Genomic DNA, 22897 nt, shown 5'->3' on the forward strand with positions numbered 1-22897 from the left:
ATTTGTTGGAGGTAAAGGATTTAGTAGGATAAACCTTGAAGGTGCTGTGTAGAGCCAGACAGGTTTTTGGTGAGTGTAGCGGCAGAAAAAGTCAGGCTAGTGACTTTTTCCAAGTGGCGGTTGGCCGACAAGTTTGCATGGATTTAGCTAATGTTATTGTTGTTGCCATAGGCAAACCAGACTGGAACGGAGGGTGTGAACAAGCTCACACCAGAATGAGGCAGGAACTTAAAGGTTACATTATAGGAAGTTTAGTTTAGTAGATGTTAATAGATTCACTTTTAAACAGTAGGGGATGTTAAAAACATTACAAATGCAGGAGTGCAGTATGTTATGAGGTAAATACTTGGTCATTTATGTTATGTTGTAGTGGGACTTTTAGGGTTGAGGGGCAGGTGACAAACTTTGTATATTGATGTTTTAGTTTTGGAGGTGGTATGCCTTTGAATCTTTTGTGATGTGCATTTCTTTAAATAAAATGGCCCTTTTCACACATAAAAAGTGTCAGTGGTCCCTGCTGCACCTCTCTCACCCAATAGGGATTTGGGGGACAACTGACCGGAGGGAGGTCTGTGCCCCGGGATTATTGAGGGAAATAGTGCAGTCCAGATGACGGTGCACCTTTGGGCTACATCTATTAAAGGAAGTAGCCCAAGGCTATATATGGAACTATTTTGAGCTCCACACATCATTTTGTGGTAGGTGACAAAGTGGCAACACGGTGAGCAGTTGAGGAGCAGGGCTTTCCCCACACGCCCATCCCTCCGATTAAGAGATTTTTGGGAAATAAGGAGCAAAGTTTCGCGTTAAGGTTTGGCAGGTTTGTTCGGGACAGGTGCGCAGGGGTTGAAGAGTTATTGTATGGTTGTCACTTTGAGAGAAGTGCAGTGGTTTGACGGTTGACCAGCAGGTTTGCATGGGTTCAGGTACGGTTATTTATTGTTATTGCCTTCAGCAAACAAGGCTGAAAGGGAGGGTGTGAACAAGTGCACAACGGAATGAGACAGAAAGTTAAAGGTTACGTTATAGGAAATTAAGTTTAGAAGATGTTAACAGATTCATTGTTAAACAGTAGGGGAAGTAAAAAAATGTTACAACTGCAGGAGTGCAGTATGTTAAGAGACAGATAAGTTCTAGATTACATTATGTGGGGGGCAGAACTTTAAGGGATGAAGTAGGAAATTAGGTGACAAACTTCGTATTGTGTGGTTTTAGTTTTATAAGGCGGTTTGCCTAGGTTTTTTGTGATGCTCACCTATTTCAACAAAGCAACCTTTTTCACACATAAAAGGTGTCAGTGGCCTGTCGTGTTCCTCTCTAGCCCAATCGTCTGCTGCACAATATACAACAGTGTTAAAAGTTAGGCTGCAAACGTCAACATTATCGGCGCCATCTTGCTCTTTTTCGAGCCCATTCGTGCGCGTAAGCGGCAGCCATTTTAAGCACCATGGCCTCCCTGCCCCTCACTGATAGCCAGCGCCTCTCTCTCTCCTAACCTCGCAGGCACCCCCCCCGCACGCTGACAACCCCCTCCCGCTCCCACATGCCTTGGGTCATAAACCCTTCTTCAGCGCAGCTCTGCCTCGGAATCCCATCCTGTTCCCAGCGCGACACCTCCCTCCATCCCTTTCATGGTCCCGGGTCCTTTGATACAAACCCCCTTTTCCTGTGTGCCCGTTTGTCTTCCTTGTTCCCAGGCCGCCACCTGGCCCTGCAGATACTGTTTATTACCCCGTACAGTAGGGAGCTTCCCCTCCCCATTAAAGGACCCTTGACTTGATCAAAGCCCCCACCCTATGAGATCCGATCAAACCCCACACATTCCGTGAATCGGCGGAATGCCCAGCTGTGCGATAATCATCACCTGTTGTGACCGGGGCAGGGACTTCAACTGTAAATGTGTGGGAACGGGCTTGAAGCGGGGATTCCTAGGATACCTTTCCGTACATCAAAGTACTGACAAGTATATGTTTCATGTAATAAAGCAATAAACCTGTGTATAAGAGGCCAGGCCTCAGAGATGCGGTTAGAGCACCTCGTGACGATACTTGCTGTCCGAATTGATGTGTTCTCCTCCGGAGAGAATAAACCCTCGTTTCCTGCCTTTCAGTCTCCAGCGCCTGCTTCTTCATTGATTAATATTTTGTGGGTAATAGAGGCGACACCGCCGGGCAACACATAAGGATCTTTGGTCACTGGTTGTCTAGCCACCCTTTTACAACAGGAACGTTTAGTAAATACTAAGTCACACATTTGTCCAACCAGATTTCTTAAAACAGAGGCTGTTAGGTCATTATGTTTGAGTTTAGTTATGCTCATAGCTGGGTGCGATGTGCACACCTCCCGCCTATCTAGCTATTGTATAGCCTCTACTTAGGAAATATACAATAATTAAAGATGTTATAAATCAATTACGTGTGGGACTTCTTGTTTCTGTCGTTGTTTTGCCATGTTTGGGGAGTTGCAAATGCGATGACACCACAGGTAAACTCAAGTATTGAAATATGATTTCCTAACATAGTAAGGGTGATTATTATAGGAGGACTAGAATCTTAACTCTAGGGCTTCAGTGTCTCACTGGTTCCTTCGTTTGAAAAATAAATAGCCAGCCTAGAGAGAATTAACATAATTTATGCAGTAACCACACTTCCACAAACGCGTTAAAATGGATAATTAAAAGTGACCACCATTCATCCATATCCAGTGAGGCTTGTAGTACATGAAAGTACAATCTCTAAAATAGTTTAACTAAAACTGACTAGTTATCACAACCAATCTGTTGGTTTGGAAGCTAAGCCTGGAAAGGGAGCTCACCACAGAACCAAGTACAAATAGTCAACAGAGCCTAAAACTCGAAGTTAGGATTGTAAAAGAATCAAACTAAAGATTGTTATAGAAAACTCGCTGTCAACAGTCCCACAAGAGGTATAATCATTATGTAAATTAATAAATAAACATGTCAGTATTCAAAATAATCTACTGTAAAATCAAGGCAACCTACAACGGCATACGTATCTCATGAAGACCAACCTCTGAACCACGGCTAGACACACGCAGACCACTCAAAATGACAACCCCTCTACTACAGTCCTATTGCATTCCAGCCAGGAGGCAAAAAAAACAAAAGTACTTGTTCAACAAAATCAGCACATAATGCAGAGTACCACTTCTCCCAGTGCTTTTTACAAATGAAGAACTGTCCTAATGAATATTCTAACAGACACCAACAATCAGCTGAAAGTGAACCTCCTGAACTCACACTTGATATAAAGGATGCTATGGATACCCACATGCTACTCTCGGATTACAATTACCCTAAAATGCGGCTGACTAAATGTGGTTCAGAGAAAACTCAATCACTGTTCTCAACAGCCACATACATGTCAGTTCCAAAATTATTCTGAAGAACATGGAAGTATAAGAATGGGGCAGTGTATCCCTAGTTTGTAGGGCAGTCCTAACCTGCACACTAATTCAGAATGCCCCTCCACATCTTTCCAGTGCATAATCACATGCGTCAATATCAACCCAAAGTGCTCCCTCATTGTTGCGATGATCTACTGACCTCAAGATAAAAGTCATTCCTTGAAGTATTCTTATAACTTGTCCCCTCTGCAAACAAAGGGGACAAGAACATGTGGGTTGAAATTTCTAAGTCAAAATAAGCCTCACTTTTCCTTGAAAGTATGCATGCCCTGGGTTTCAAGAAGTCAATAAATTGCCTAACGCATACAGAAATCCAGACACCAAACTTAGCTTTTAGACGGAATATAAGAAGCCATCAAACATCTGTGCCACTACTGCATGGTGGTCAATCCATTCTCTTGTGTTCTTTCACTTCTCAGAAGTGCTTTGTCACCTCACCCCGTATAATGGGCAGACCCCAGGACACGTCTGGTCAGATGTTATAAAATTTTCAATATGGAGAACTGTCATACAACCTACAGCACAGCAAAAGGGAGAGTTCAATAAGCAAACGATCCTTAAACGATGCCAAAATATCTGTCTAAATATCACATGATAATTGAACAACTTATCCCGCCTAGAATTTACAACCATTAGGTTCACAAACAAACAATCCATCAAATCCTGGAAGGAAATTAAAAGAATCGTCCAAAACCTTAAATGCTAAGAGGCATGCATAAGTAACAAAGACAAGACTGATTTCAAGACACAGTAGGTGCTACAAGACAGTGGTTAACGTGACAACAAGGGCTACATTGACAAATACAGCAGTGATGCCTCAAACCAATCATAGAAGTTTTTATTACACATACAAGAAGATGGCTACCGAATCACCTTTGAATTGCTCAAGGTGTGACTCACCTACATGGAAAGATCTATTGTTTTTCAAACACAAAATCAAAACAAAATGCATAATGGAATTGTTAGCAGATTAGACCCATCACCCTACTCCCCCATCGCTAGGCCTCCACATCTCAACAAACCTTCAACTTATTCCACTCAATCACCAAAGAAGAAGTGTTAACTCTGACTCAAAAAACATCAAACCGGTGCAAAACCTTCTACAGTGGCCTCTATAGAGCAACTACTGCCTGCTCAAAATGGGCATTGCGGCAATGATAAATGCTTCATTTTCCACGAATACTCCGAAACATGCCTACAATACTCTTCTCTTGAAAAAGCTTTAGCAGATCCAAAGAGCCTGCCTAAATAAAGTCATGTTTCCAACTTACCCTAGCATAGCACGTAAAGGAAAAGAAGTCTACAAAACAGCTGCAAGAGCACCTGGAATTGAACCACATCGTTCGTGACCATCAGTCGGCACTTAGACCAGACTGTAAGTGCCCTAGAATATTAGTAGGCAACTTGTTCCTAGAGGGGAAGAGAAACTCAACTCTCATAATCCTTTTCTTTTATAAAACAAATGTATTACATTTTGAGTCTCACATAGTACATAACTTCTTCAAAACAGATTTAGCGATTGGCATCCATATAGACATAATTTATTTGCATCTTCATATAGCATGTATGTATAGGAAAATAACCACATTACACCCAACAAGCAGTAGTCTGCTATAGTTCTTTTCTATTTCCCCATGTTCCCCTGTATTAATCCAACTCCCTTGCCAGGACATCCCCGGCTCTGGTACTATGCCTCTAAATTCCTTCCAATCTTCGCCAAACTCTGGAATACCTGTGTGGACATCTCCAAGCTTTGTATTTTGGTATTCTGAGGATCATGCAGTGGGCCAATGCCCTTTCCCAACCCCTGAGGTCTGATGAATCAGTATTATCTTAACTCCTTTCAAAGGCTTGTTTCTGGCTACCAGTCTCAAGTGGATCAAAGATAGTTTATATCTGTTACTGTCTATGTTTAAGTTCATGTATGGCAGGGTACATTTAGGTGTCGTGATGAGCTGCCAGTGCATGGTTTCACCGAGCTTATGTAGTAACCCCTTCCAGAACAGTTGCATCTCAGGGCAGGACAACACTGTGTGTAGAAATTACCCAGTTTCTCTGGTACATCTGAGGCCGTTTGTGGTGTCTTTTTTCCAAAGTGTGGGATTTTCAGGTATGTGATATGAAGAAATTTGACCTGAATTATCCTGAACTCTGTTAAGATGGGGGTCTTCCATCGGGCCCCTCTTGCTTCTTCTCATTCTTATAAAATCATCATCATCATATACTGTGATGTGCAGTATCACTGGGGTTCTCCTTATTCTGCCTGCTTTTGATTTCTAAGTGCAGCCTCTGGCACTGCACTGTATGCACCACCAAGCAGACCTGTTCATAGCACTGAAATTCCTTTCCAGTTTGGAAACACATCAGTCAACTGAACTGCCATCACCGCCTGTCTGGAACATGTTTTTTTCACAGAGTGAATGAAAGCTTCCTTTGATTGGATTGTGCAAATCTCTAGTGTCTCTATTATGGGTGGAATATAAGCCACCCCATTTCCTTCAAATGGCCCCCTGTCTTGGTGCACTTGCATACAGAATATGGGTGCTGCAGGGACGTCATTTGTTGTCCAAGTAAACAAGGTCGTCAAGGGCATCAGTCTGCAGCTTTCCATCTCCTTTTTTACCCAGCCCGACCATCAAGTAGCATTAAGGAGAGCACTGGTAATACTTGCCTGGACTCCTGCAGCATCCTCTACATCGCACTCACAAAGAAGCCCAATGACGGGTACCTATGGCTCCCAAATCAGACTGCAGATTGTCCCTGAACCCGCAAGCATGCTAAGACGCCAACTCTTCCTTGAAAGGCCTACCCTGGCTCCCAGTGGATGCAAGAATTGAATTCAAATTCCTCTGTGCTGACCACAAGGTCTACTAGGATCCAACAGAAACCTGCACTCATTAACAGAAAAATACCATAGCTCACAATTTTACAAAAGGATAAGCCACGGAGGGCGATTCCAGGGAATCCAGGGTCTCTGACTGTGGAAAGCATTGAATTTGAGATCGAGGATGGAGCTAAACGGAGTGAGGTTGTGAAAAGGCTTGAAAAATGAACAATGTACAACGTCCACAAAATAGGAAAGAAAGCAACTGAAAAAGTGAGAAAAGCTATTGAAGAATATTGGACTGGGCCCCTGTGGCGCCGAAAGGACTCCATCTCTCTTCATCGAGTGAATACCCTGACCCTTAGTTACCTGTAGTATATTAAATATCTGAAGGGTGACATGCAATGCTTTGTAATACTCTAAAATATATAAAGCATTGATTTTCAAGCAGAATCTGTACCATAAAGGGACTTGGCTGTTGGATAAATACTACAAAAAGAAGATGGATGAACAGATTGACAACAGACAGAGCACAAAATGTCATCAACAGGTCTGATGAGAGCTATGTTGATAGCATAGAAGTCAATTTAATTTATTCAAGCATCACAAGGTTATAGACCATTGCAAAAACAATTTACTATTTCAATAAAACGTTCCAAGTAATAAGTTTTGGCCATATCAAAAAGTACAATCAATCTTAATTATGAAACTGTAAAATAATATCAATTCTCTTTGTCCCCCTCTCCCTTGGAAAACAAATGAGAATACACAGATTTATTTCTATCAATAACTCTTCTGCCTGTCAGGGTGAAATGTTCCCCAAGTTAACTTTCCCGCCCATCTAAATAGCATGGCCTGCTATTAATAGCAGCCGGCTAAGTATTAGCTGACCGGCATCACTCAGGCTGCCATCTCTGCAGAGAGCACGGGAACATCAGCGAACCTGGTGTGGAAGACTTCCACCTGTGACTGCTAATTATGTTCTCAAAGGATAATGGGACATTTGCATTCAGGGAAGGGCGCGTGCACGGGCAAAAGTGCTGAGTGAAGTTAGCAAAATGAACAACAGCCTGAAGGAAGAGGATGCTTCCTGTGGGGAACTTCCTTGAGAAGCTCAGAGGGTAAGGCCAGAGCAAAGTTTTTAAGAGCAGGTGGATTTTTGCTATGGTTTTAGAACTCTATGCGCTTTACCCCTGCTAGCCAGTACTAAACTGTCCATACAGCCCCTTTAAACACTCCAAAACTGGCATAGTCCTAATTGATATATTTAGCTTGCCAATAAGTCCCTAATATATGGTACAAAATTTACCCAGGACCTGGAAGTAAAATGTCAACAGTGGACTGCAAAACCATCCACTTCAGTGACAGTGTAAACATAGCTTCCGGTTTACTACTGTAGCCTCAATGTAACACTGAAAATAAACCCTTTCGACAGGTAAAAACCTTTCTGTTAAATATGAATAATTCATCTCTTTCTAGGCCTTGTAATCCCCAAAACTGTTTTTCAATTCGATGCATAGGGTTTTCCCTTCATGTGAAACTGAATCAGATTTGATTTATTTTGAGGCATTTTTATAGCAGTTGTCTTTGCATTCATGATTTAGAATTGCTTTGACTTATATTGACTAATGCCTTCAGGTATTGGGTATTGATTTACAACTAATGTGATGATTTGAATTTGTAACTTTGCTAGTCTTTAATAAACCTTTATGGTTTGCAAATACAATATTATCTGTCATTTTTGTGTGACCCAATGTGCTAAACCTTATTGAAATGTTTTGCATGTTATGCTAGCCTTGGTTGGAACTAAAGGTCCATCCGCTTCAGTGCAGCCGGTACCAGAAATATACGCAGTGCAAAGTGTTGCATCACCTGCCTGAACTGTCATAAGACTAATTAGCATAGACCTCTGCCAGCTCACAGGCTGTGCTCAGCCTTAACAATGTGTAAAAAAAGGTGTCAAATGCCTGCCAGAGTAAACAATAGGCTGACCCGAATGACTCCTCTGAACTTCACAGAATATGAAGGATGGGAGCTGTGAGCATCCGTTTTGACATTACAGTGTAAACCTCGGCTTCACAGGTCTGATGAGACACATGTAACACTTCAGACACACTTGAAACAGCAAAAAGGATGTCAAGACAATTCTTTGTGCTTCCCCTGTCTTGTTGCTGAAGGACCCTGCTTTTGTTCTACCAGAATTCTGTCTTTGGGTTTGTTGTTGGCACAGTGTCCGTTTCAAACGGTGTTTTAGTGTTTAGATATGAAAGGACACTAGGATTACCATAGTGCAATCCCTACACACACCCACAGCCCTCAGAGCCCAAGTTTAGTGTAGATGAAGAAATTTGCCAGCTTGAAAATACCCTGACATGTGCATTTTGGGTCTATTTGCAGTGTGGCAAACAGGAATTGCTGCAAAGTGGGGAGGGTTACCCCTGGGATCTTTTACTCCATTTGTTAGGATGTACCCAGAAGTAATTCCCACCCACTAGCTAGTGCCAGGCACAAACTTGGCACCTCCAAGCACCCACTTCAGAACACTTTCTGGAACTGTGGAAGATCAGAAAAGGACTGGACCTGCTGTCCGTGACCTGAAAGGAGACCTGAAGGACTTGGCCTGCTGCTTTTTGTACCCAAGACAAAGAATTTTAGTCCAAGGGTCATAAGGCTGACCTCCTGTGTGGATACAGGGACATAACATGCTGAAAGAGGCCTTTTTCCGGAAGTTCCCACCGAACCAGTGACAACTGAACCTGGGCCGGACCCTGCTGTTGGCCTCTGTTTTACTCTCTGTGAGTTACTAAGGGCCTCCTCTGAAGCCTTGAGGAGCCTGATGTGGTGGCTCATGTGGTGGCTTGGGACTTAAAAGACTAAGGGCCCGATTCCAATCTCATTCGGAAAGCATACCGACTCTGGTCAGGAATGCTTTCCAAACGCGTACACAGGCTCACATTGACAAAAGGGGTGGTTGGGGATAATCGTGTACCCTGTGGCGGGCACCCCTTGGTTCCTGCCACACTGTGCATGGTTGGGAAGAGGGGACCCTTGGGTATCCCCACAGGCCCGATTCAGAGGGCCCCAAGTGAAGGGGGGGCTGCTACAGGCCCCATAGACCGATTTTGGTAGCCTTTTCGATCTGGGCAAACCAAATTAGAAAGACTGTCCGAATCGGTCATCGTACTTGCTCACTTGGAAAACCTAGTTCATAGAACTGCACAAATTGGCTCCGGAAGGCTCTATCTCTCCGAATGCCATCCAGAACCGATTAGTTCAGCACTAAGGCTTTCCAGGCTTTGTTGTTCTGAACTGTGAACGATTCGGTCAGAAACAAGGGCTCCGGATCGGTTTAGGCACTTCCAAATCCGATTCGGAGCCCTTCCGACCGAGATCCAATTCGACCCCTAAGTCAGAAAGTAAAATCTTTGACCAGGATCCACCTGGGTGTTGTATCTGACCGCTGCTCCATCGCGGTCAGCCTCAAATTGTGCCTAGGTCGTGGTTTCTAGAAGATTTTACAGCAATGGTCTTGAGAGTTGTTTGTGGCTTTTTGCTTTTTTAAACAGAACCACACATTTATAAAAAGAGTGGCACTGGACCCAAATTGGCTTACCGCAGACCTATGGCAGTGCCACAGGGTGTTGACAATGGTACCAAGCAGGCCACAGCTACTGCTGCCTCCACTGGTTGGGACAACGATACCATGCATGAGGCTATAAAGAGACTGAATCTTGGATAGCGCACAAAGGGATGTGAACAGCTTCAGCAGGGGTGAGTGACACTGAGTAGTTCTGTGTAACATGAAGCAATTACATTATTTACAGCTTTTGTTACTTTGCCCCAGAGACACAAGTCTCTAAACATAAACATATACATACTTTGGCAAGAGACTAGTTAATGCAGGTGTGGTGTGAGGCAAAAAAAGGAAGGGAAGGAAAAAGTGAGAATGGTTTGGGTGGGTGTTTGGAAGCATGGATGAATTTAGGGAAGGATGGATGGGGAGATGGATGGATGGATTGGAATATGGATGAATGGACGGATGGATGGATAGATTTAGATAAGGTTGGAGGGAAGTGGATGGATAGATTTAGATAAGGTTGGAGGCAAGATGGATGAATTTAGAGAAAAGGATGGAGAAAGGATGGATGAAGAGATGTATGGCTGGTTGGAATGATGGATGCATATGGAGAAGAATGGAGAGAGTGTTTATAGCGCAATAGATGTACAGATGCAGAGTTGGGTGGAAAGATGAATATATTTAGAGAAGGATAGAGAGGAGAAAGATTAGGACAAAGATGCATGGAATGGTACATGAATGGACAGAAAAGGATAAATAGATGAATATACATAAAAAGGGAAGCTAGATGACTCAAAGGATGGTTGATGAAATGTATGAAGGAATAAGGAATAGATGTATAGAAATTTGGAGGAATTATGAAAAAACGACAGGACAGAAGATGGAGAGAAAGAAGAAAGGAAAGAAAGTTGCAAAATACAGCAGGCTGGACCAAAAACAAGAAAAGGGAGAACAGTCTGAAATAAGGATTAACAGAGAAGGAACTTGAGGGAGAAATATGTTTCCAAATGACTGCTAGGCTTGCTTGGTGCAATTTGTGATATGGTTGAAAGTGGGGTCTATTTTATTTTTGTGCCTACCTCCTTAACCACAAGTGCCTTACTGGGTAATCAGCCAGTAAGGCAGTGATCAAGAAGAACAAACACAACATACAGACCTTGTAGTAAGTTTCCCATGTGCTTCTCAAGTCTAAATTGCACCTTTTTTTTAAGTGTGCCTGAACATTCCTGAAACCATTCAGATTAAATTAAGGAGAGGTTGTCTTGTGCTTTATTGAAGATTTTTCTAATGGTGTCTAATTATTTACAATTAACAAAAGCTGATTTCAAGGTTTCTTCCTTCCTGACTCGAAACCTGATGAGCCGTTAACATCAGTTTCCAGACCCATCAGTATTATGAGATCTGCAATGTTGCTATGGCTCTCCTTATCTTCACATGGAGCATTAAGATGGTCAAAGAAGCCAACATCTCCATAAGAAATCTGGAGGCAAATGAGGAATTACCAGGGAATCAGACCCAGAGTTGCAGATCCCCTGGAAAGTCCTCATTTCCAAGTACACCCTGAGGGTCGAACTTGTAATGGCCTGGATTTCCATCCCGATATCAGTAACTAAAGGGTGGGGTGGGCCTGCGACATTTTCTGGTCCCCTTCCAATGAGGGCACATGCCGACTTTACCTCTCTGGCTTCAAATTTTGCATCTTCCTGTTATTTTCACTTTATAATTTACTCAACTCTCCATTTTCTTCCTGATATTTTACGTCAGCTGCTGTTCTTCTATTTCCAGATGTATTTCCTGGTGCTGTTTGTTTTTCAGCTCCATCCATGAAGCTAGAGTACATACACTCTGAAATGGCGGCCAAAGAAAAACATGCACTCTTGTGAAAAAATCTCTGCTTTATGCATAGATTTCAAGATAAATCCAACCCCTCAGTTGCTCAATACCCACAACTGACATGTTACAGCCCTTAAAGTCACCACTGAGGAGCAGCGGTGATAGGTTCATATAGCGCTGTTACTGTGGAACAGCTGTACGGCAACAAGCTGCCATCAAATGAAAAGATCAACGCACATTACTGTGCTAAGTTAGGTTTCAAGCTGCTCCATCAACACAAATAAATGAAGAAAAAGTCTCGAGAGTGCCCCTAGACAGGCCAGTAGAAACAATGGATGCTTATATTATAAGTTTGAGGAAAGGCTCAATGATTCAAACAGGTAGACTCTGGAAAAAAAAAGTGGAGAGGAATGGCAGGTATTCACATTTCTAAAGGAAACAAAGATGGTAAACTAATATGCTTACTTGAGGTGGCTATTACTAGAACTAGAAGACACAACAGGAGTCTGGAAAGGAACATAAGAGAAGGGAATGGGAGCATTAAAGGAAAATCACAGCAAGCACTTGCAAAGCCAATAGGACTGCCTTGGAGGCTTAGATTCTGATTTTGCCAATGCTTGTTTTGCTTTGTCACGCCAGCACAACCTCAACATGATCTCCTACGCCGACGACACCCAGCTGATCCTCTCCCTTACCAACGACCCCGCCACCGCCAGAGCCAACCTTCACGAAGGGATGAAAGAGGTAGCCGAATGGATGAAGAACAGCTGCCTGAAACTGAACTCGGACAAGACGGAAGTCCTCATCCTGGGATCCTCACCCTCCGCCTGGGACGACTCCTGGTGGCCCCCTGCCCTAGGCAGCGCACCCAAACCAACAGACCACGCACGCAACCTGGGCTTCATCCTGGACTCCTCCCTCTCCATGACCAGACAAGTCAACGCCGTCTCCTCGTCGTGCTTCAATATCCTGCGCATGCTACGTAAGATCTTCCGGTGGATCCCCACCGAGACCAGGAAGACGGTCACCCAGGCCCTCGTCACCAGCCGTCTGGACTACGGCAACACCCTCTACGCCGGAACCACCGCCAAACTCCAGAAGAGACTCCAGCGGATCCAGAACACCTCAGCACGACTCATCCTGGACATCCCCCGTCGCAGCCACATCTCCGGACACCTGAGAGATCTGCATTGGCTCCCGGTCAACAAGAGAATCACCTTCCGTCTCCTCACCCACGCACACAAAGCCCTACACAGCCAAGGCCCAGGATACCTCAACAGCCGCCTCAACTTCTACGCCCCCAAACGCCAGCTTCGTTCGACCAGCCACGCCCTCGCCGCCGTCCCCCGCATCCGCGGAGCCACCACAGGGGGACGGTCCTTCTCCTACCTCGCCGCCAAGACATGGAACTCCCTCCCCACCCACCTCCGCCTGACCCAGGACCACCTCGCCTTCAGGAAGCAACTCAAGACCTGGTTGTTCGAGCAGTAGCAGATCCCCCCCCACCCCTCCCCCCCAGCGCCTTGAGACCCTCTGGGTAAGTAGTGCGCTATATAAATACGATGATTGATTTGTCATGGTGTTTGTAAAACTTTATTGTTGGGGATATCTGTAGCCCAACCAACATGCAAATAACGACAACAAAAACAATGTTTTTTGATCAGAAAAAAGCCCACATTGCCATAGTAAATCCTGTCACTGAAGGGAACCAATCTGTGGATGCTTTGCGTGTCAAAGAGCAACATGCTGTCTCTGACAGTGAAATTAGGAAATGACTGTTGTAGGCTGACCCATTACCCTGTATGTCATGCTGTAGTGGGTGGAATAAATATGTGAATGACACTACAACAGACTAAGCCCCTCTACGTAATTAGATTCCAAATTGAATCTCAGTAAGATCGAACGGTCTTGGTTAATGCCTTACCTGAAGAGACTGGCTCCATTAACCAGGGGATGAGAATGCTTGAATTAACTTGTACCTGCATTCCCATATTAATAACGTGTACTCAAACAGCAATGCAAACCACTCTTCTGTATTTTCTAAAAGCAGTGAATAAAATTTGCTATTATCCAGTGTATTGGTCCTCAATAACTCACCTTGAAAGGATGGAAGGCCAAGCCAGTCTTACTGCATTTTAACCGTGTTTCCTGCAGATCTCCGCATGCTTCACCTGCGAACGTTCAATTCACTGGCGATGCTCAGAGAGAGGGTGATGTGGGGACACACATCAAACAAGGCCATTGGGCACATTTACTGGAAACAGGCGCAAAGTTTCTTATTGCCCACATTTTGTGAGGCATAACTGCTGTTAACTCTGCTTTCCCGCAATATGTGCTTTTTAGACTCTATACATTGACTGGTGAGGGCAACAATAGTTCCATGTCAGAATATCATATACGGAAATAGTGTCTGACATACACATGGTTATAAATATTATTTACAAAAAATATTGTTCCATTTGGTGCATGTGTTCCATTCTCCAATAGTTGGTCTCTTTGAGAGCAGCGCGTGTGCTCGTCTGGATTGCAATCGATGTGATGCTCACCCAGGGAACTCTTTAACCCCTTAAGTGCGGGGAACGTTAAGTTCAAAGAGATGTAATTTTCTTTTTACTTTTGATGCTGTTCAGCTCAATGGCCCCCGCGATGCAGCTTGGAGTCACAGTATTTACCAACACACATTATGTCATTATAGTCATTACATTTCCATTAGTGAGCGTTAAGGGGACGTGAAATTGACAAGCCTGTCTCAGTTTTTTCTACTGTATTATTCTCCAGTAGCAGTCTTAACTGCTCGTTAATAAAGCTCAGCCTTCTTCACCAAACCTCATTAGCCTTTGAAAAAGCTTCTGTGGTCCCCGCTTGGTGCATGTGCCTGCAGCAGGCTGCCTTTCAGCCGAGGCCAGCTCAGGAGGTTTTTTCTTCAGACCAGTGGCGGCTCCTCCGCAATGGCGGAGGAGCATCTTCCCACTGCTTTTAAAGAGTGCGAAGTAGAAACATAAAGTGATAATAACATGAAGGTATTATAATTTTATGCTTCCTGCTGCTTTGCGGGGGGGTGGGTGTGTTGGCGGCGCTGCCCAGCTCTTGGAGCAAGGACGGGTTGCCTGGTTGTTCGGCCCTTTCGGGCCACCCAAAACAGTCATGCGCAGTGTCCCTGTTCTCCATGCATGCTGCTTTACAGCCTGCATGGAGAACATGCCCAGGCCCCCTTACCCTGATTGAGCATCCAACCAGGACACTCAGACCAATCACAACGCTGCACTGCAGCATTGTGATTGGTCAGGGGAGCCTAGGTGCTTACCAATCACAATGCTGCATTGCAGCTTTGTGATTGGTCAGTGTTGCCTGCTACCTGCTCTTCGAAATCCACGAGGAGTGCAAGAGCAGAGTGGTGGGACCCGGGGGGAAGGTACGTTTCTGTTTTAAAAAAATTTAAATTCGCACCATGCCCGACCCTTACCCCGCTGCGCGACCCACCCCAGTGCCCGCCCCGCCACCCGAAGCCATGCCGCCTGCCACTGCTTCAGGCAACAAAACATGTAAATGGACGAACGCCATTTTTTTCTGTTATAAGAGTGACAGTTTCCAAGCAGCGTCTACATTTGCAGATTAACTGATCGCACACATTTAGGTATCTTTCAGGTTTCAGGCACCATGGCGAAAAGCCTGGTTTCTTCTTGACTTCTATCCCCCATTGGCTTCACAGCACAGGAGACTCCTCCCCTTCCACTTCAGCTGAAGCTTCTCAACTGTTGGAATTAACCACCCAGGAAAGTTGTCTTTAAACAAAAATTCGGGCAACGGTTTTAGCTACATTTTAAAAAGTATGGGCACGTTGTGCCCTACAGATCCCGCCCACTTAGACCTCTAGATTGGTGACAGGAGGTATGAGAATCTCCTGGAAGACTCCAGTTCCGGTGCACGTCACTCAAACATGTCGGCTTCTGAAACAGTCTACATCTCCAGGTGAAATACCATGGAGAAACAAGGAGTGATCAAGGAACTGGATCAGAATTACAAATTTCCTAGGAGAGTGCTCATTTCTAAGGGGATCCTTAGGGTCCCACTCATAAAACCCAATACCTTCAGCCCCCGGGAGTTATCAATGCCCCACCTCTCAATAATTCTGAGAAGGAAGAGTTTCTGGGCGAGGTTCCAGGACTTCCCAATGAGGCTCACATGGCACAGATGAAAAGAGAGTGCCAGTATCATAGAAAATATATTGTAGGATTCTGGAGTTCTCTCTGCGCTGGTGCAGAGGAAGGCAGCGTGAAGTGTGATCACAATGTGTCTTATGTAGAAAAAGGCAAAATTATGGAGAGATGGAATGTGAAGGGTGAGCAATGAGTGATCCAGTGAGGTGTTGCCAAATGGCAAAATAAAGGTCATAGAATGAAAGAGCGGTAGATAGGTAGTGGGGGCTTTGCCAAGGACCAGTATGAATGCTATCTTCTCTGGAATGTCGGGGATGACATCACCACCAATCCTCCCGGTCACAGCACGGAAGTGCAGTACTGCCAAACAGATATGTTTTTATCTTTTGCTTTGCTCTTAAGCAGGCCACCATTTGAGAGGGATACTTCAATTTAAAAGGTGATTCCTCTGAAGACATTTTCTGGGACAAAACCACAAGTCTAAATTTGATGCAGTTTTTCATGTTATTTCACTGTGCTCCCAAGTATTTGCTCCTGAGCTAGTTACAATCTGCCATAACACAACACTGGACATTTATTTTGAGAGGCCTCGTATTCAGCCACCCAGCTTTAACTCGTCTCCACCTTCTCCAGCTGGAAAAGCACATCAAAATTAGTTAAACGTGCACAGTTAAGTCTAAAACGTTAGCCATCTTTATTCTGGCAGTAGAGCTGCTTCTGCATATTGCTAATACATTTCTTAGCTGAAGGCCGGTTCTGGCGACAGTCAGTTTAATGGTGCTTCTGCTGAAAAACTCCTCTCATCACTAGCAACACATCAGATGCTCCATTCATCACTTTTCTACCATTTGAACATTTCACCCAAACTCAATACTTATTGGACGCGGTGCAATCATGGTACAGGCCGTCCCAAGGCACAATCCAAATTATTCGCATGCTAAGATGTCCAAGGCATCTTAGACATCTAGACCACGCAATAACCTATGATTGTGTTGTTCAAAATTGTAATTTGACAGGCAATTTAGCAAAGATCATTCAGTTAGCCATAATTACAAAGCGTCTCATAAGAAAAGTGAGGACAAAATGTGACAGAAACACGTTTCTGCAAGATATTGTCTTAACAATCATTTGTTTTTGCAGAAGAGTTCCCCTGCGAAAAAGCTTTGTTTGAATGTTTGCCCATCAAAATTTATAGATTTTTCTTTTTTAATCTCTGTCATCCCATCAAGATGGTCAAGCTTTAGAAAGTCACATTGTCCAACTAGCATACCCCTACATTTGAAACATTGGATCTCTCTGCCCTTACCTACTGCATGACCCAATTAGGTATTTAATTAGTTTGAATCTAGAATTATCTATTGCGTTTGCAAGTGTTCCTGGGATTATTTTAGTCTTTACCTTCCATTTGCATTTTAAATAGCCCTTCCAGGTTACCGTGGGGATCACGGCTGTCAGCAAGACTCTGAAACAAAGTGGCTCCATCCTTGAGGTTGCATCGTCGTGTCCTTCGCTATAACTACACAGCTGGTATGCAGTTTATTATTTTTCCACAGAAACAGTAATGGATAATTTTAGCAAATGCATGCAGAACATCTGTTCATGAAATTGTGTCAATCATCTACAATTTAATCTATTCATGACATAAGATACTTTTGGTCGGCTTAGCATTTAAAAACTGAAGCCTACATTTCCAGAGAAATGTTCTAAGCTCCTGCCCTAAGCTAGTATCTTCAGTAGAATATATTGAAATCATTTTACTGACTTCTAACTTTGAGTCCTCAAGTTCCATCTGGTGTAAAACCATCTCTTCTCATTTACTGACACTCACTCTTTACCGCTCAGTCAGAGAAGTGTGGTAGTCATTGCCTTAGTTCTATGTAGGTTTGAATACAGTATGTACTGTATTTAGGACTGTCATTTTGTTTACTTTCATACTAGTGTATTTTCAGAATGTTGCAGCCTATCCCCATCATAATCTTTAACAGAGACAAAAGTGCCTTGTCATTGCACTCCTTGAACTAGCAGAGCACAAGTGGATTATGAGGAGCTTTTAGATGCCCATCAAGACTTTCACCAGTGTGCCTCAGAATTCTTCACTCCAATCCAGGGCGGCCTCTCCGCTAAGGCGGAGGAGCGTCACTCCATTGCTTTTCAGCAGTGTGAATAAAGGAAAAATAAATGCAGGGCTGTGCGAGGCTGCTCAGCTCCCAGAGAATGGGAAGGAGTGGTGGACACTCTGCAAGTGTGCATGAATGTTTGCCGTCTTGTATTACAGCCTGGGTGGAGTACATGCCCAGACTCCCAGCCCCTGCCTGAGCACCAAACCACAGTGCTCAGACCAATCACAATGCTGCATTGCAACATTGTGATTGACTTTGGGGAGCCTAGGTGCTTCCTGGCTGCGCTGTTCCTGTGCTGGGAGAGACACAACAAGACGCAGCAAGGAGGTACTTTTTTTTTCTCTACTCCCTCTCCTCCCCCCCGCCCTGCCCCCCCCCCCCACCCCCATCTGTGCCAGTACCACTGGCTTAATCGCTAGCCAGATATCACCACAGAAAAGGAGAAAACATTCCTATTGCTCAAAAACACCATACCTGCTTTGTTAATGGAGTACTTAGGGCTTGAAGATGTTGTCATCTTTTGCAGTTTATCATTTTTACTATGTGGTTCAATGCAAAGTGGGTTTGTACAGTTTCTCCCAGGCAGGCCTTGGGGGTTCTTCTGTGGTGCATGCATACCCATACCTTTCTATACATAAACACTTTGCTAGACGATGTGCAGTGTGAGAAACGTGCCTCTTTTGTTCATGATCTGTTAGCAATTGCTGCCAAAGCCATAGCACTTCTAATGTAAAATGATAAAAAACCTTGTTCTGTAATTTTAATTATATGCCCATTTCGTAAATCTATAGCTTTTACAAATTATGGTATCTTTGATGGAGCTCAGAAAGCCATAACAACCAGGCACTCACATTTTATACAAATATTACTTAGACATAATTCCTAAGCATCTCCCATCTTATAGATTAAATTCTTCCTGAACTTGTTGGACTTGGCAAAAACCTACCCCATATCAACTGTAAAAACTGAACCTTCGCAACACAGTGGCACAAAAAAAAACAGAAAAGGTAATGTACTTTGACTTACATCCATAAACTCTGCGTTGGCTTTTGGACCAGTGGTTTCATTAAGAATCTTAACAGCGACAGGAATTTTCACAGTCTCTCCCTCAGGGACCCAGATACTCTGAAACAAAGGAGGAGGTCAGCATGTAACACCAAGGATGTGAATTCACTAAAATGAATTTCGTAGCAGAATTTTCCTTTTTTTATTACTCCTACAGACTTAGCAGTGGTGACCAATGTTCCCTCTAATTTCTTTCCTCTGTGTGCAGCAGTGTAGAGACTCTGTGCACTACAGCCAAGGCCATGTTCACCAAGAATTCGACCATGCATGCGAGTGTAGCTACAAATATCAGTGGTAAATAACACTCCATACTTGTTTACAAAAAAAGTGAAAAAGGGTATATTTCCACACATAAAGCGCAATCTAATAGTATCTCGAGAGAGGCTGTCATTAATAAGTCAAATTAGAACACTGCACTGAGAGTTTTTGTACTTAAAACATTGGCAAACTAAGAGTTGTCATGTAAACCCTGCACATGGCTCAGATTATTACATCACGTGATCGGAACATCCGACCAATGATGATGCGCGTCTCATTCGAGAGGAGAACACCATCTATAACACGCCGTTTGATCAGTCCACTCGAACAAGCATTTAGACTGTCTCACTGAACGCCGAGGAAACAGTTTAACATACGAGACGCTTCACGTCCTTTAAGTAAGCTTTGTTTAACTTGAAGAGAGTTACATAGTGGAAATATTGCAAATAGCACCATACTAAAATTTAGTCATTTATATCTTTGCCTTTAGCTACACCGAAGATATCGCATTATTGAGAAGACATGTGAGTTTTGGTTAGCTTTGTTGCATGAGTGACACAGAGGGGTCACGCTTGTTGATCTTGAGCCACATACACTTCATGAGGGCTATTGGTGACCATTATGATAATATTGTATTGTCACAGAATTGTTTATGATTTTTTTTTGGATGCATGACATTATGTATATTGGTAATGGATATCGTTAGGATATTGATATACTCTTATTCTTTTGTATTTAGCATATGGTCCCGGAAGAAGTGCATGACAGCCCGAAATGCATTGGACTGTGTATATATGATGTTGGAAATTCAAATATGGTGAAATGAAGACTACAGTTTTGAACTGAATGAACTTATGAATTAAATAAGTGCATGAAAATAAACTTAAAGTGTTCATAGAAATAATTGGATAAATCCTGGTTTTTGACCTAGGAGGAAAAGTGAGGTGTGCACGAGGGGATGCTACTAATGTTACATTAGGAGCACAACTTTTGAAGTTTTCACTGTGGACGCCTATGACAAGAGACGTCACCCAACTAGCACCCGCTGAATAGAAAGAAAGTTGCTGTCAATACTACTTTAACTACTTCCTAAACATAAGTTGTGCGCTACATCTTCATTGTTATCAGATTATTATAGAGCAACATTAATGTTTATTAAATCAAAGACAATGGGCCTCATTTATGAAAAGTGGTGCATCGATGCGTGAAAACAGCGATGCGTCACTTTTCATCGCGCCCTCCTTGCGACACCAATGATGAGTCATATTTACATTATGACGCATCATTGCGCAAGGAGTTACAGATACGTCAGTATTTGTGACGTATCTGTAAGCGCAAAAGTGACGCATTGCTGGAGTGTGTCACAAAAGTGACGCAACTCCAGCAATGCGTCAGTCTTATGCCTGCTGTGAGGCAGGCGCAAGATTTTGACACAACGGCGTCCTAGAAGTGACGCAGTGAAATGTCATAGATTTCACTGCCTCACTTCTACGACCCTTTCTTGTGTCAATACGTCCCCCATGCATACATTGTACCTGGCGCAGGTTTAATGTGGCGCAGGGGTTTACAAAGTGACGCATCTACTTAGATGCGTCACTTTGTAAATATGGCGCAACAAGGCACATTTTTTACGCCACTGGTGCGTCACAAAAAGTGACGCACCGGCGGCGTAAAAGTGACTGAAGGGCTCATAAATGAGGCCCAATAGTTTTTTGTACAACTGATATTCTGAACTCATCTACTTGAAAGTGGTTTCTTACTCAATAATAAAGGGAAAAGGAGGAGTTTTAGTAAAATAAAATATTTGTCTAAGATCACAAAATTCAATTGAGAATGCCGTGATTTACCTGTTTTTTCTGGTTTCACTTTGTACAAATCGGCTAGTAAATGGGTGTATATTTGTCTTTACTTATGTTGGCGCTTGGTTTTTACATCTGTGTGTTTTTCTAAAGTTTTTCTATAGCGCAAATTTGACCTGAAGGTAATGAAGGTTTTATGTGAGCACCAGTTACATTACACAAGGTCACATTCATTTTTTAAAGGCACAGGGATTTTTCCTGATTTGCCCACACTAACAGGCAGTTGAGTAGATTTCGAGACCTGTACCTGGTCTCCCAGTTCCAAAGTCGGCAGCTCTGGCCATAAAGCCACATCCATGGAAGAGGGCAGGTGGCTCTCAGAAGTCACATTATGGACTAGAAATTTCTAACAGGACCTTGAGCTGAGCCAGACTACAGACTTGAGTTTTCAGTGGCCAGCCTACCTCTAGCTAGAATGCTGATGAACCGCTATGTTAGCAGAAATTTATCACCTGTACTATGAAGAAGGGAACACCCATTCCTAAACAGCAGTGAGGCCATGAATTACAAGACTGAGATTGACTAACCCTAGGCCTTTGTGACAGCCTACTGCTTGGGACTGGTAAGGACAACTGGAGGCACTCCGGGCTTTCTATGTACACATATGATTTCTTTTTATCGTCTTTATTTCTACCAACAGCCTTCAAATAACACTTGCCGAACACTTCAACGGTGAATATAAGCAGACAACACTTTCAAAAGGGCGTGTGATCTGCTTAATGATCCCCGACTGACAAATAAACAAAACCAGAAAGGTCATTTTACAAATGAACACAAATTACTTCATTAGTTGTGTTATTGACTGGACCTTTGATGGATCTTAAACCTGAATAAGTATCCAGCAATTTGTTGACAAAGGTGACAACTGTAATGTTCACAGAAAACGCCGAGACAACCAGATCAGGTGGGGCCTGCGCACTGAAGCACAAGTGGAGAGTGTAGGCTGATGATTTTTATCTCCGAACATCACAAGGATGATGAACAAGGGAAGCCCTCGCATCTGCTGTCCTCTCGTAAATCAGTCACAAGAAATGCCCAGATACATGTTATCTGCAAGTCATGGGTCGGGTCCTTGAAAGCCGAGCAATGCAGATTTCAAGAGATATATATTCCCATGTTTCCTTTACAGCCACTCTTCTCCGATAAAGGCACTTTGACAAGATTTTGTTCTAGTGAGCGTTTTTGGGAAGCTTGTCTAATCACAAAGCTCTCCCCTCATTCCCTCTTCCTGAGCCCGCCTTCACAGTTCACACTCCCCTGCCAAAGCTTTGAGGCAGCTTCAGTGCTGAACTCAGGCCGCATCAACCAACATAAAAAGGTTGCACAGCACGCACAATGTAAATGTATGTAAATGTATAGGCATTTATATAGCGCACTACTTACCCGGAGGGTCCCAAGGCGCTTCGACCGCTGCGAAACCCTTCCTGGCTTCCCTGAGAGATGGTCCCTTAATGGGTATCTCCAGGGTGAGACCAGGCATCCCCGGCGGTCTGGTGGGGCCGTTAGTGAAGATGAGGCAAGCTAATGCCCAGAGTTGCCGAGTGTGATCGCTGATCAGAGTGGGCACCGAGGCGAGAGAATTATCGAGTCCATCGCTAGCCTCGGCCAGGCTTCTGTAGATGCATGCCTTGGATTCCAAAATACAGAAAAACAAGGACATTTTCGGGCAACTAATCCGAAAGCGTGGGACATGCCGCTTACAGGCACTTAATGGACAAACACAGGGAAGCCGCCCTGCCCGGGAGCACACACCCTGGTACGAAACTGAGAAGCAACGA

The 22897-nt window shown here is 43.7% G+C and overlaps 1 protein-coding gene across 1 annotated transcript in view; it reads right to left on the reverse strand.

The window, feature by feature from the left end:
- ERBB4 (erb-b2 receptor tyrosine kinase 4) overlaps nucleotides 1–22897 on the reverse strand; it is a 2375242-nt gene that overhangs the window by 395191 nt on the left and 1957154 nt on the right. The window contains exon 19 of the mRNA XM_086955561.1: nucleotides 18964–19062. Coding sequence (XP_086811687.1) covers nucleotides 18964–19062 — 99 coding nt within the window. The remainder of the gene's footprint in view (nucleotides 1–18963; nucleotides 19063–22897) is intronic.

This window comes from Lissotriton vulgaris, chromosome 2_1, assembly GCF_964263255.1.
Source record: "Lissotriton vulgaris chromosome 2_1, aLisVul1.2, whole genome shotgun sequence".
Taxonomy (NCBI): domain Eukaryota; kingdom Metazoa; phylum Chordata; class Amphibia; order Caudata; family Salamandridae; genus Lissotriton; species Lissotriton vulgaris.